Source organism: Callorhinus ursinus, unplaced genomic scaffold (assembly GCF_003265705.2).
Source record: "Callorhinus ursinus isolate GAN/ISIS: 27379988/994484 unplaced genomic scaffold, GSC_fseal_2.0 scaffold17, whole genome shotgun sequence".
In the NCBI taxonomy this organism is placed as follows: Eukaryota; Metazoa; Chordata; class Mammalia; order Carnivora; family Otariidae; genus Callorhinus; species Callorhinus ursinus.
Genome location: NW_027397079.1, coordinates 40,815,462 through 40,827,952, shown reverse-complemented (window position 1 = coordinate 40,827,952; position 12,491 = coordinate 40,815,462). Strand labels below are relative to the sequence as shown.

The following is a 12,491-nucleotide window of genomic DNA, read 5'->3' as shown; positions in this document are numbered from 1 at the left end:
GGTTTAGGTGCAGGCACATGAAATAGCATATGGGGTACAGGGATTATAAAGGTAAATCATTTATCTAACATTGGTTTAGATGTAGTTTAATATTAATCCTCATTAGCATTCATGAGAAAGATTATATTGAACATAACTTGTAGCATGGCCACTCAGGTCCTGAGTATTAAGGCTCTGCTAAGAGCTTGAGCCAATTTAATACAGACTCTGTATATCAGTTTATAAAAAGCTTACGAGATCCACAGTAGAAAAAGAAAAAAAAAAGATCAAAGCACTGGAAATGTACCCATTTTGGGTTCTGATAAACTGGTACTCCTATGGAAAATACCTTCAAAGAACTTTATTTCTCTTTTTTCTTCCCCAAACCACAAATCAATGGGTAACATTTCTCATCCAGTACTGCAAATCTTGTGTTAAGTGACCTCTACTGAGAGGAAATGTTATTGCTTCCTTTACAAGTTAAATATTGCACTGGTATATGAATAAAAAGATTGCTGCATCATCCCAACCAGTTACAATATTAACAGCCAATCCAGTTTTTATTTAGACCTGCGACTGCCCTTGTAATTAATATATATGCCCCAACATCTTTTATCATTTGAAGTCTTTTAATATGGTCTTTGATAAAAGATCATCCACTTCAGTGAGCATCCCGCAGCACTCCTCAGTGTAACAGCCACCATTATCCAGGGCGCATTACTTTAAGGTATAAACTGCAGAATTACAATGTTTCTAAGAAACCCTATTTCAAATCCAGTACCATTTCCTGAAGTCATCAGCAATTTATACAAGAGGCACTCAACAAATACAAAGAGCCCAAAACCACCAGAGCCAGCCAGGGCCAGGACTGTCTGGGAGGAAATGAAAGAACAACGATGACCAGAGCACGTGGCTTTTACACCGGGCCCCCTGATAAACAAGGTGCTGTTGGAGAAATGAAGCCAGCACAGAGCGCTGCCAGGAAAGTCACCTTAGGAGCTATTTTCTACAAATATGGAATCAGAAAGACGCACAAGCAGCACTCTAGTGCTCCTGTGTGTGCATCTCTGCAGTGGCCTCAGTGCAGCCCCCGCCCTTCAAGAGTCTGCTCATGTCCACAGCAGCGGGCCTCACCTCTAAATCGTGGCTCCAAAGTCCCTGCAACCAACCTGCAATCTCATATTCCCACCAGCATTTGTACATAAAGCACCATCACTCCACAAATTTAACCCGTTTAAACTGACCCCACTACAAGCTATTCTCCCACAAACCCCGCTCATCTCCCCACTTCCTATTACTTCTGGTCATCTAAGCTTGAAGTCTCATTATGATTCTGACTCAGCCTTCATGTCCTATACTCAAACATTCGCCAAACCTTGCATCTTTTTTTCTTTACCAGGCTTTTCTTACCTATTTTCTTATATCCCTTACACTATTACTCAGAATACTACAAAACTCACAGCAGGTTTAAAATAAATATCCACCAACTAGAAATTAGCAAATTCTTACAACAAACTATAAATTGAGTGGTGAGGTTATTTCCATTTTACCAATAAGGAATCAGAGGCTCTCTGAAGTAAAACAACCTACCCAACATCAGGCAGCCAGTAAAAAGGATGACTTGACCTCCTGGTCTTCTGATCCTAAATCCCCATATTTATGCCACCCTACCACAGTGCGTTGTACTTTATGAAAATAAGTGAGATTTCAGGAAGCCCAGTAATTAAGTGTGCCAGGCAGCTTAGAGCTGGGAGGACACCGCTGGCAGCTCAGAGGCCGATACAGGACTTGAGCACATGGTAGAGTAGCATGGACATAAACTTTGATTTATTTATCTCCTACTATGTATACCACTCATTGTCATGCCACTTGATTTTCTTTTCTTGATTTTTGTCACCTGATTAATTTCATTTGCTTTTCCTTCCTTTATCAGATAGGGATTATTCACTGTATTTTATACTTGGAAAGGCTCCCAGATTTTCTATTAATTACTCAAGATTACACATCTAGTAAGTAACTGAGGCAGGATTCAAACCCAGGTATGCCTGGCTCTACCTAGTAGAGTCCACATCACTTACCACTGAGCAAGAACCCCTTTTGGTAAATAAAAAAACAAAATCCATTATAGCTACTAGAAAAGCAGAAAGAAGAAGCTAGAAAGAAAAAAAATGAGAACCCATTTCCTGCAGAACTAGTTTTAAAATGTAAAAGAAAAGGACTAAAGAGATTACTAGAGCAAGGGCTACCCTATAATCAACCTATGAGACAGTAGAGCTTCCAGCTTCTAATGATAGAAGAAAAGTTGGGTACTCAGTGGCCAGCCAGGTCTCTAAAGATGATTTCACAAGATCAAATCTTTTCCTCAGTCACCAGCTTAACTAATACCATGTTATTTTAATTTCTTATTTTAATACTTATACATTATATTAAAATGCCTGCAGGTTCTAAGTTGGAATTTCAAAAAAATTTTTGAAATCACACTTCACAAATTTCTGTATTAATCCTATTTCATGTGACTTTTTCCTAGACAGAAAGACACTAAAGAAAGAGAAAAACTGAGGAAAGGGGATACTTTTAAATGCCAACATTCCATTTGAGAAAGGGAGGGAGAGAACAAGAGGAAGGCAAAAAACCAAAACTATCAAATTCAGAGTGGACCCAAGACTTGGCTGGAGCACTCTCCTCAGGCATACCAGTTGCAAGTAGATGTAATTCAACTCCTCTGCTGTACTCCACATCCTGAGCAGTATCTGAAAGAAAAACTAGGAAGCTGAGACATAAAATATATCCATTACACTAAACAGGTGATTTTAAAAAAGTTTTATATATTTCAGAGAACCAAAAGAAAGCTCCTGCCATATTACTGTATTTGATATCTCTCTTTTCCTATCTGTCCAAATCCAAGCTCAATAGAAAGGGACAATATTCAGCTCTGTTAAGGGTCACAGTGACAACATTTGTGCCTTTCAGTCTTCAGGACAGAACTTACTGATTGGAGTGGCAATCATCAGATGATAAGCCAGCGAGGGAGAAACACCCAGACACAAAGGAACCCATTGGAACATGTACAACTGTAAGTCTCTAATTATCCTTTCTAATTTTGGAGCCATGTGACTGGACTTCACACAGCACTGCTGACCCTGTCAGCCTGAGTGCTCTGTAGCGGACCACAACGGGAGGGGATGCTCCTCTTTCCTCCTTCATTAAAATATTGTGTTATATTCACAGGGTGAGCTATTTCCTGACTGACATGCAGTTCCCTCGCCAATATTCAGTGTTCAGAGCACCTGAGAGAATTTTACTATTCCTATCCAGGTTTAGTCCAGGGTCTTAAGAATTTTTTTCACCTTATAAAGAACGATCTATTTGATATCACAAAGGTATATAATCCTTTAAAAGACAAACAGTGAGCATATACACTCTTTGAAAATGTCCTTTCCGACCTGATACTAGAATATTACAGATTTGAAATGTTTTCTTCTCTAAGTGGTGAGAGAGAGAGTATCGGAGAACACCAACCCCCTCTGGCCACCAACGCATGGCTAAATCCAAGACTGGAAGATGTTGCTGAGAGACAGAACTAAGTTTTGCTGAAGCGATACAACATCCTCATCACCATTCCCAAACATTTGCACCTGTCTTTAAAGAAGCCACACAATAGAGAACAGTGTCATCCTGCGTTCAAAAGAAATCACTGTCAAATACTGCTGCTAAAATCACCTTTAATGACAAAGTAAAGGCACATACTGAAGTAGAAAAAGATTTTAAAACATACCTAGGCAATGCCAAATATATTTTTGTTTTGAAACCAATAATAAATGGACTCTGGAGCCTGACTACCTGGGTTCAAATCCTGGGTGTGCCATTTACCACCTGTGTAACTTTGAGCAAGTTACTCAATTGTGCTATGCCTCAGTTTCCTTATCTGGAAAATGTGAACATTAATAGCTTCTTTCTCCTGGCTCCTTATGAGAAGTATGCACCATGTATTTACTAAATAAAACCCATAGGATGCCTCTGATATAAAATTGTGCTTAGAGACAACCTAAGTAATCTTACAATCTTTTCTACTGGCTGAGACCTAACATTTTATACATTAAAATCAATACGTCAACAGAGACGGGCTTAAATTTCTTGGTTCAGGTCTAGCTAGAATTAAAGAAGCATTATCAGGGAGATAGTCATATCATTAGTCACTAGTCATATCATTAGTCATATCATCCCCTTTCCTTTGAGCCTTCTTCAGATTCCCTTTATTTAATATGGTCAGAACCCCCCCAGTCCGCTGCCAACAGAACAGCAAGGCTGGTGAATAGAGACAAAATACTAGGCATGTGCACTTGTTTTATTTAGCACTTTCCTTATGTAAATGTCACAACATTTATTAATAAAATTGGAAAAATGTTTTTCCCTTGAATCCTAACACTTCGACCCTCAGTGCTTGGTTGAGGGAAGTCAATCAGGTTGGCAACTGTGCATTCTAATCTGGATTTCCTTAAGAGACTCAAGAGTCTACTTCCTTACCTCTGCAGAAGAATGTTTTAATGTAGAAGAAATGTTTAAAAGCCTGCTCGTTGATTACTTTAAAAATTTATGCAGACATGTTCATTATCAATTTGGTAAATTTTTTCTAAACACACACACCACCACCACCACCACCACCAAGTTCTACAATTACCAACTCAGACTCCTGATTCTCTAGACTTATGAATGAGAGAAATTAGATTTAGAAAAAGAACAAAGATATGAGACCAGGCAGCCTAGAACAGTGAATGTATCTGGTCTAAGAGTCAGACTATTTGAATTCTGGTACAGGATCTCTCACCAAGTAAATCCATCCCACCAAACTGGGACTCAGATTCTTTACCATAAAAATAGGAAAGGTTATCTAAGGCCCCTTTGAGCTGAAAATGTCATAATTCTTCAACCTACAATTCTTCTGATGCTGCATCTTGAAAGCACCAATAAGGCAGAGAGGGTAAAGAAAAACATAACAGTCATTCCAGTTTCTTTAAAATTTCTTAGGATCACTGACCTCACTCTATTTTTTTTAACCCTGAATAGAGACACATATCATAAAACAAAACCTCTTCCACCTATAACCATTTACTATCTTATGCCAACTCAAAGACCACAAAGAGATCCATCCAAGTCACCAGCAGGGTTCAAGGAAGGGTAGAATGACCACTAGTTCAGGAATCATGAGGAAGAATGCCAGAGCTGGGAGAGAAGTTTGGTTGGCACATTTCTAAGATGCTTCTCATTCAGTACTAGAATTCCATCTTATTTTTTAAAAAGTTACAGTGTAATATTAGTTTCAGGTGGGTGTTCAACACTTTCATTGCAATACCTTGTGCTCATCACAGTAAGTGTGCTCCTTAATCCCCATCTCATCCATCCACATAATACAAATAATATGTATTTTTTGTTAAAAAACAGTTGATTTAAATATCTGTTCTCTCTCTTTTTGTTTTGTTTTGTTTTGGGGGAAGGGGGTTTTGTTTGGATTCTTTTTGTTGTCATTGCTGGTGACTCGTGCTTTTTTTAACAGGAAAAACAAGTTCATTATATTCATATTTTTTATTTGTATTTTCAAGACTTTAAACATTTATGTTTAAAAGTGAGAAGAAGAAGAATATTTGGAAACTGATTCTTGAAATAATGCAAGCTTATAATGTATCCCAACTTTCTGACATAGAAGATTTTTTCTATAGCGAGCTCCTGTGGGCGTTCTCCAAGTATTAACCCCTGGACGATAGGAACTGGCTCCCGTGTGCACACACATACACACCCCCACACACATCTACCTATACATACTGGCTTAAGCCAAACTCTTGTCTTACAGATGTGGAAATTGTTGCTTTATTTCTCTGATAAAACTGGTTTTAGACAAAAACAGGGATAATCACTCTCTTAGATCATGCTAATGTTAATAGAGAAGAAGCATTCTTTTCTTTCTATATGAAACTTGAAATGAGGAAAAGCAATTCTAGTATAAATCATGCAAGCATTATAATTACTGTATATAAGAAAATCCAAGAAGATTCAATCACTGTATAGAATGGTAAAGTACCAACTCATTTCTTATTGTTAATAAGAATATTGTTATCAATCATATTGTTAAATAAATTGTGCGCCAAAAGACAAAAGGGTGGTCCTTCTTGAATTCATGTACATGGTATTAACACAGTGTTCAGGGGAAGGGGGTTGCTATGAAAGTGCTGTTGCACTCCTTATTCCCTACCTCACCCATCCCCCTACCCACCTCCCCTCTGGTAACCATCAGATTGTTCTCTACTGTTAACAGTCTGTTTCTTGGTTTGTCTTACTGCTGGCCAAGATCTCATGGTTTTACAGTACAGGTAACACAGCTTTGTCTTGAGATGGACTGAAGTATACTGCTGTCTAAATGTGAGATGCTAAAATACTGTAATCTACCATAATACTCTTCCTTAACTATCTAACTCTGCCCTACTAAAAATGACTGGCACCTATGCTGGCCCCAGTGATGACTACTTCCTATTCCAAGTAAGCAGACCATACATTTGATTAAAACTTTCACCTAATTCCTTCCTGATCTGACTCGCTGATGTTCACCTCTTCTTTTTATTTACTTACCCGCCTTGTAACTTCTACAACAAAGCCTCTCAGCCACAAAACATCTCAGCTCCCCAACCTATTTCTGGGCCTGTTATATAAATAACTTCAACTCACCCCAGAAAGTGGACTGAAATTTTAATAAAATTATCTGCATGCCTATACTACTGCATTTTATTACAACTTAGTTATCAGAGATGATGGTGAAAAAAAAGGACAAAAGAGTAGAGCAAAAAGGTCCCCCCTCTGAGGGGAGGGCCACCCTCCTCAGAAACATCTTCCCCTCAAAGATCCCCTCCAGAGACACCCTCCTTCTCAGGGACACCGCCCCTCTCAAGAGATACAGGAAGTCTAAATGTGGACTTAGCAGCCAAACCAATTCTGATTCACAACACCTTTACTCAAGCTCCTACTTTATACCAGGCACTATGCTAGTTGCTTAAATCTATATTAACTCTTTAATATAGCCACATAGCATACTGGATTATCATTAACCCCATTTTGACAATAAATAGAGTGGGTATCAGAGAAAATAAGTGGCTTGCCCAAGTATTTCAGACCAAGGTCTTCTGCTTTTGAGACTAGAGATTTTTTTAATTATCTCACTAGTTACCCAAGAAGTCAACCAACATCCATGGTCCATTTCACATGGAAATCCACAGCTGCAATTCTATAACGTGTCAGTCTTGAATGTGTTCATCCAATGAAGTCTAGAAAATGCTCAACATAAGATGGACTGCTCACTAAGAGAGGTTCATTGGAAACCTGTAACATGAATACTGACTAAAAAAGCACTGACACTTTTTCATACAGCTTTAAAATAGTTTATCCCCATTTAACCTCCCCTCCACCTCTCTCAACAAACACACACTGACACACGTCAATTCAGGAAAATTATATTAAAACCAAATTCACAAAATCGTTTGAAGTTTAGTATTCCCTGTGCATTGATAAAGATGCTAAATGACAGGTAAATCACCTGAGGGTGATGAGCAAGAAGAAATGAAATGCTGGATAATCCATAAATAGACAGGGAGTCACTAAATGACAGGTATGGCACATATAAACAATATAATTTGTCATCTTAGCCCCCAGATAGACTTAAATCCTAAAGTAGAGAGAGGAAGTATTTATAGCCTTGACCAAGTATCGGCTCTACCAAGCATTCACATAATCAGATCCTTCCCCCACCATCTCAGGAACAGGAAGAATGCCTGAGAGAAGAGGACCTCACAGAGCAAAGGCCTGGAAGAGACTTTGGTGCCCAGCTAACCCAACACCCTCAATTTGCAATTAAGGAATTCCTGGCATAGTCAAGCAACCCACTTCAAGTCATCAACCAATGTCAGTGCCAAAACAGAAGTCAACAGCTCTCAGTGCTCTTTTCACAGCACCATCACAGCCGCCGAAGCTGCACCACGGGAGCTGACACCTACTCCTCACCCACGACTATTCGCTCAGGATCCAATTTACATATCGTAGTCCAGGAAACATCACCAAATACAATAACCACAGCTTGCCAATTTAGCAAACTGCTAGGGTGTACTCTGCCTGCCCCTAAAACCCAAATTACTTTCTACTCCCATCATTCACTTATATCCACAGAAACTGGCCAAACGCTGCTTAGATATATTCCACACCCAGATCTCCCAAAGAGAAAATGATACAAAAACCACCACATGAAATTAATGAGACTTAGAGATAGTACCTTCCCCAGAAAGCAATCTCTGGTGTGCCTCTCATGTAGATGGGGTCACTGGTGTCATTCAGCCCATTGGTGATCCCACTAGAATAGCCCATCACTATTCCACCATCTGCTGAGACGCTCAGGACATCTTGCTGTCCTGCCACTGACGTCCTGTCCAGGAACTGACTGCCTTCCTTAATGCGCTGCTGTATCATTGGAGTTAGGGGCATTTCAAAGCTAAAATAGCTATCAGGTTCTGAATATAATGTCTCCAAGGACTCAGCACTGTAGTATAAGGAAGTGTTGTCCAAAATGGTTTCAAACTGGGAGCTGTACACATCAGTGGAGTCCTCTGCATAACCAGGCCCAAGGATATCATCATCTCCTCCCCTAAAGTGCTCCTCTTGCTCAAGAATCCTGGAAAGGAAATAAGAATAAAGAATGTCAAAGTTAGGCTAATATTCTTTTTATTTTTTCCCCTTCAACCATATAAAAAAGATAATATTCTGTAAAGCTAGCAATTATATTCTTTGGGCTTATATTTTAATATATTTCAGAAGGAAGATACCATGGAAACATATTCGGGTTGACAAACCTCTTGGCATACATGTGCTACACTACCCTCTAAATAATTTATATGGTTTCACACTAGTTTCCCAGTATGTGACTCTATCTGGTCAACTAAACTCCAAATAATAATTCCAATTATTAGCAGCTACTGTCATCCTCAATTTTAACGGACACATAAATATATTGTGTAAACTTAACGGAGTAAAAATACACTAAACTTTCAACAGTCTATTAATACTTTCTGATTTAAACAAGAACAAACGCCCTCAAAAGGATGAATACATTAGAATCCAAGGGTCGCCCCCTGCTGACAACAAGGCAGCACTGCAGAGAGATTTCAAGCCCCAAATTAAGAGAGCCAGCTATGACCTTTAAAAAAAAGTTTTTTTTTTTAAGCCAACAAACCTGTTAACTCCAAGGCTAACCAAAACAGTGAAAACCCCTTACAATTTAATATACATGGGTAGAGCACCAACTACTTAGTATGCAGCATTCTGTTCAAATATTAAAAATGAACATTAGGATAGCTAAATAAAAATTTTAAAACTCAGTAAGAGCAAGAGGACAAGAGTCAGAAAAACCTGGAGCTGAATGATGGATGTGCCAATTACCAGCTATGTCACTTTAGAAAACTTTACTTAACCTCTGAGCCTCAGATTCCTATAAACAGGAATACAATAAAAATAGAAAGAAAACTACCTTGTTAAGTATCCATATTCCTAGGTATTATGAGGGCTCACAATCAACAATACAGTTGTCTCTGTTGTTTTTAAATTACAAAGGTCTACCATGTACCAAACAGTATTCTGGGTTTTTATCTCTAAACAGCTTCTCACTGCTTATGGAATAAAATGGCAAGTTCCTATGAGGAAGCTCCTCCCTACCCCTCCATACTCACCCCCCACACCCCAGGCCTGCTTCCCTGTGGTCCAGCGACACTGCTGTCCAACTTGCCATAAAGCCTTTGTCTCACACAACTCCAGGAAGCACGCATAGTCAGGCAACCCAGCAGCCCTCCTTGACACATGCTGTTCCAGCCCTCCCTGGAGTATTCTTCCTCCCCGTACTCTGCCTGGTTAACTCACAGTTATTTCTCAAGTCTCAGCCTACTTATCATTTCCACAGAAAGGCCGTCGCAGAGCCATCAACTGAATTTAAGTTATTTTTTCTAGTATGTCTCTCTTCCTCTACTTCACAGAACCTACCACTATTTATGATCCTATAATTATTAATATGTTTATATGGTCAGTGTTTATCTTCAGCAGTAAACTCCATGAAGGCAGTGACCACAGGCCATTATCTATTTTGAACATTCTTTTATGTCCAGCATCTAGCAGGGTCAAAAACATCATAGATAATCAAACACTATTTGTGGAAAGAGAAAGAGAGGAAAGGACGAATGAATTAATATGCAAAAGTGCATATTCCAGCAGAAATATAATTACTGAGCCATGTGCCACATATCAAGGCTGCTTGTGAGGGAAGTCTAGAGATTTTATGTGTTAGGGGGGTGGGGGGGGAAGGAGTAGAGAGGAGGAGTCCTGATAACCATCCTAAAGGAACGTCACTCTAGATGGATTTGTTAATTAACTGCAGAGGAAAAGGTATTTTCCTTACACCAAACAAACACAAAAGCCCGACAGCCTTGACATAGATGTTCTCCCACATATACTGTAAAATGTGGTGTTCTGAGGACTGATGGGAGAAAAGATGGTACAAATTGGAAATGAGAGCATACAACAAATCACTCTGCCAGAAGGAGCACTGCAATCAAGAGAGGTGAAGAGAGCTGGGTCCTGTCTTCCATTTATCCAGGCTCTAAGCTGGTGCAGATGTCAGAAATGTGTGGAAAGATCAGGAAATACCATATATGTAAGTTGACTTATCAGGCCCCAAATCCAAACATGTGCTACTTGGGAGAAGGGATTCTCATGTCAATGCCAAGAACAACTGAATTATAAAGTCTACTTCTGACCTCCTGACCTCCTTACTAAACCTAGGAAACTGAGGCAGCCCGCACCCAAAACCTCTGCATTCACACATGTCTGCAGCTTGTGTGCAGGTACTGGTGTTGCATCCAGAAGAAGTGCCTAAGATAAGATACAGTGACTGTAGGATATGTCAAGAGTCCAAATCTTTTCATATAATTAAAGATAACTGCGGGGTATTGTGTATATAGCTATCTTGATGCTGGAAAACTTGAAACCTGTCAAATATAAAAAAATTGTCAGAAATGGATGGGTTTGCAGTTTCTCCATAACTCTCCCTCCGTAGTCTATGCCTGACGGACAGCTTTATAACAAAATCACTTTAGTATCTTTGGGACTTAGAAGGAATCCAGCTCACGGTAACTTCTCTTACATTCTATGATAACAAGGCCCCAGGATACTGTGTTGAGTTCTCACAGCCAAGCATGGGACGACGGTCTCCTATAACGTGTACCAGGCATCAGAGACAGCAGGATGACTATGGGAGCTCACCTTCCCTTGTCTGTCTCCAGGTCAGGTTTCTTCTCAGGATGTTCTCTGTTTTCCTTTAGGAAGACCTCATCCTCTGCACTGTCGACAAGAGGCAGAGGGGAAAACGTCCCTGAGCTAGCGTCCGGCTTCTCTGATGAAGCGCTCCAGGTTCCATCCCAAACACTCTCCGTCAAACCAACTGAATTATACAAACCGGCAGATGAGAGGAGATGGCTTGGCATGTTGGAAAACTCTCTGCTTTCAGGAGAGGTCGGCCTTTCCGACGGGATCTCAAAATCCACAGGGTGCTGTGTCTCTCCTTTCTCCCTTCCTGTCCACAGTATTTCCACCCCTTGAAACTCCACGTGTTTGACCCGGCCGGGGCGTCCTGTGGAGCTACCTTGATCAGACCTTCTCTCCCTCAAAAAACCAACACTGCCCGCAGAGGTATGGGTCGCTGCTGGGCTCCCCAGGGAGGAGACCGGACGAGCAGGCTCCTGCACACGAAGAGCCCCTTTGCTACCACTATCAGTTATCTCAGAAAGCTCTGCCTGAGCCTCTCCAGTTAACAGTACAGTCAGATCCTTCTGGATGCTCAAGTAAGAATTCTCCTCAGTTGTAACTTTAGCTGAAAGAGGTATATCTGGTCCTTTTCCTTGGCCAGAAGGAAATAATTTGTTGGCTCTGTGTCTCTTTGTTTTATGAAGGGCAGTGTCCAGCTCCCTCTCCACCTGCTGAACTGAAAAACTAGAAACAGCATCTTTGTCCAGTACCTTTGTAGCCTGTAATATTCCTGAAGCTATTCTGGCTTCCGTGGCTTCCAGAGTTGAAATCAAAGAGTCAATGGGTTGTAAACTTTGTTCCTTGAGGTGACTTTGAGAGAGGGACTCTCTGACATCTTTTGGTCCCTCTGTAACACTGTCAGGCCCAGAGTGGTGGCCGTCGAAAAGCTGGGCCCCCTGCTGCCCCTGTGGGCCGCCCGGCAGAGACTCTGTATCAAACCCAAGAGAAGTTCTTAGGCCTTCTCCACTCTCCTCCATGGTCCCATATTCTGGAAATTCATTTGTGACATTCGGTGGCAGTAAAGTGCTTCCTCCATGATCACCTACGGATAGAACAGAATGGACACATAACTTGTTTTGAACAACAGGTTCCAATGTAGATTAATAAATATCCACACATATCAGGTACTCAATAGT

General features: G+C 40.3%; 1 protein-coding gene across 4 annotated transcripts in view; it reads right to left on the bottom strand.

Moving 5' to 3' along the window:
* PSD3 (pleckstrin and Sec7 domain containing 3) overlaps window positions 1–12,491 on the bottom strand; it is a 706,817-nt gene that overhangs the window by 383,543 nt on the left and 310,783 nt on the right. For all 4 annotated transcript variants that reach the window (XM_073902616.1, XM_025886232.2, XM_073902618.1 and 1 more), the window contains 2 exons: window positions 11,314–12,397; window positions 8,285–8,680 (listed from right to left, as the gene is read on the bottom strand). In XM_073902616.1, the coding sequence (XP_073758717.1) occupies window positions 8,285–8,680; window positions 11,314–12,397 (1,480 nt within the window). The remainder of the gene's footprint in view (window positions 1–8,284; window positions 8,681–11,313; window positions 12,398–12,491) is intronic.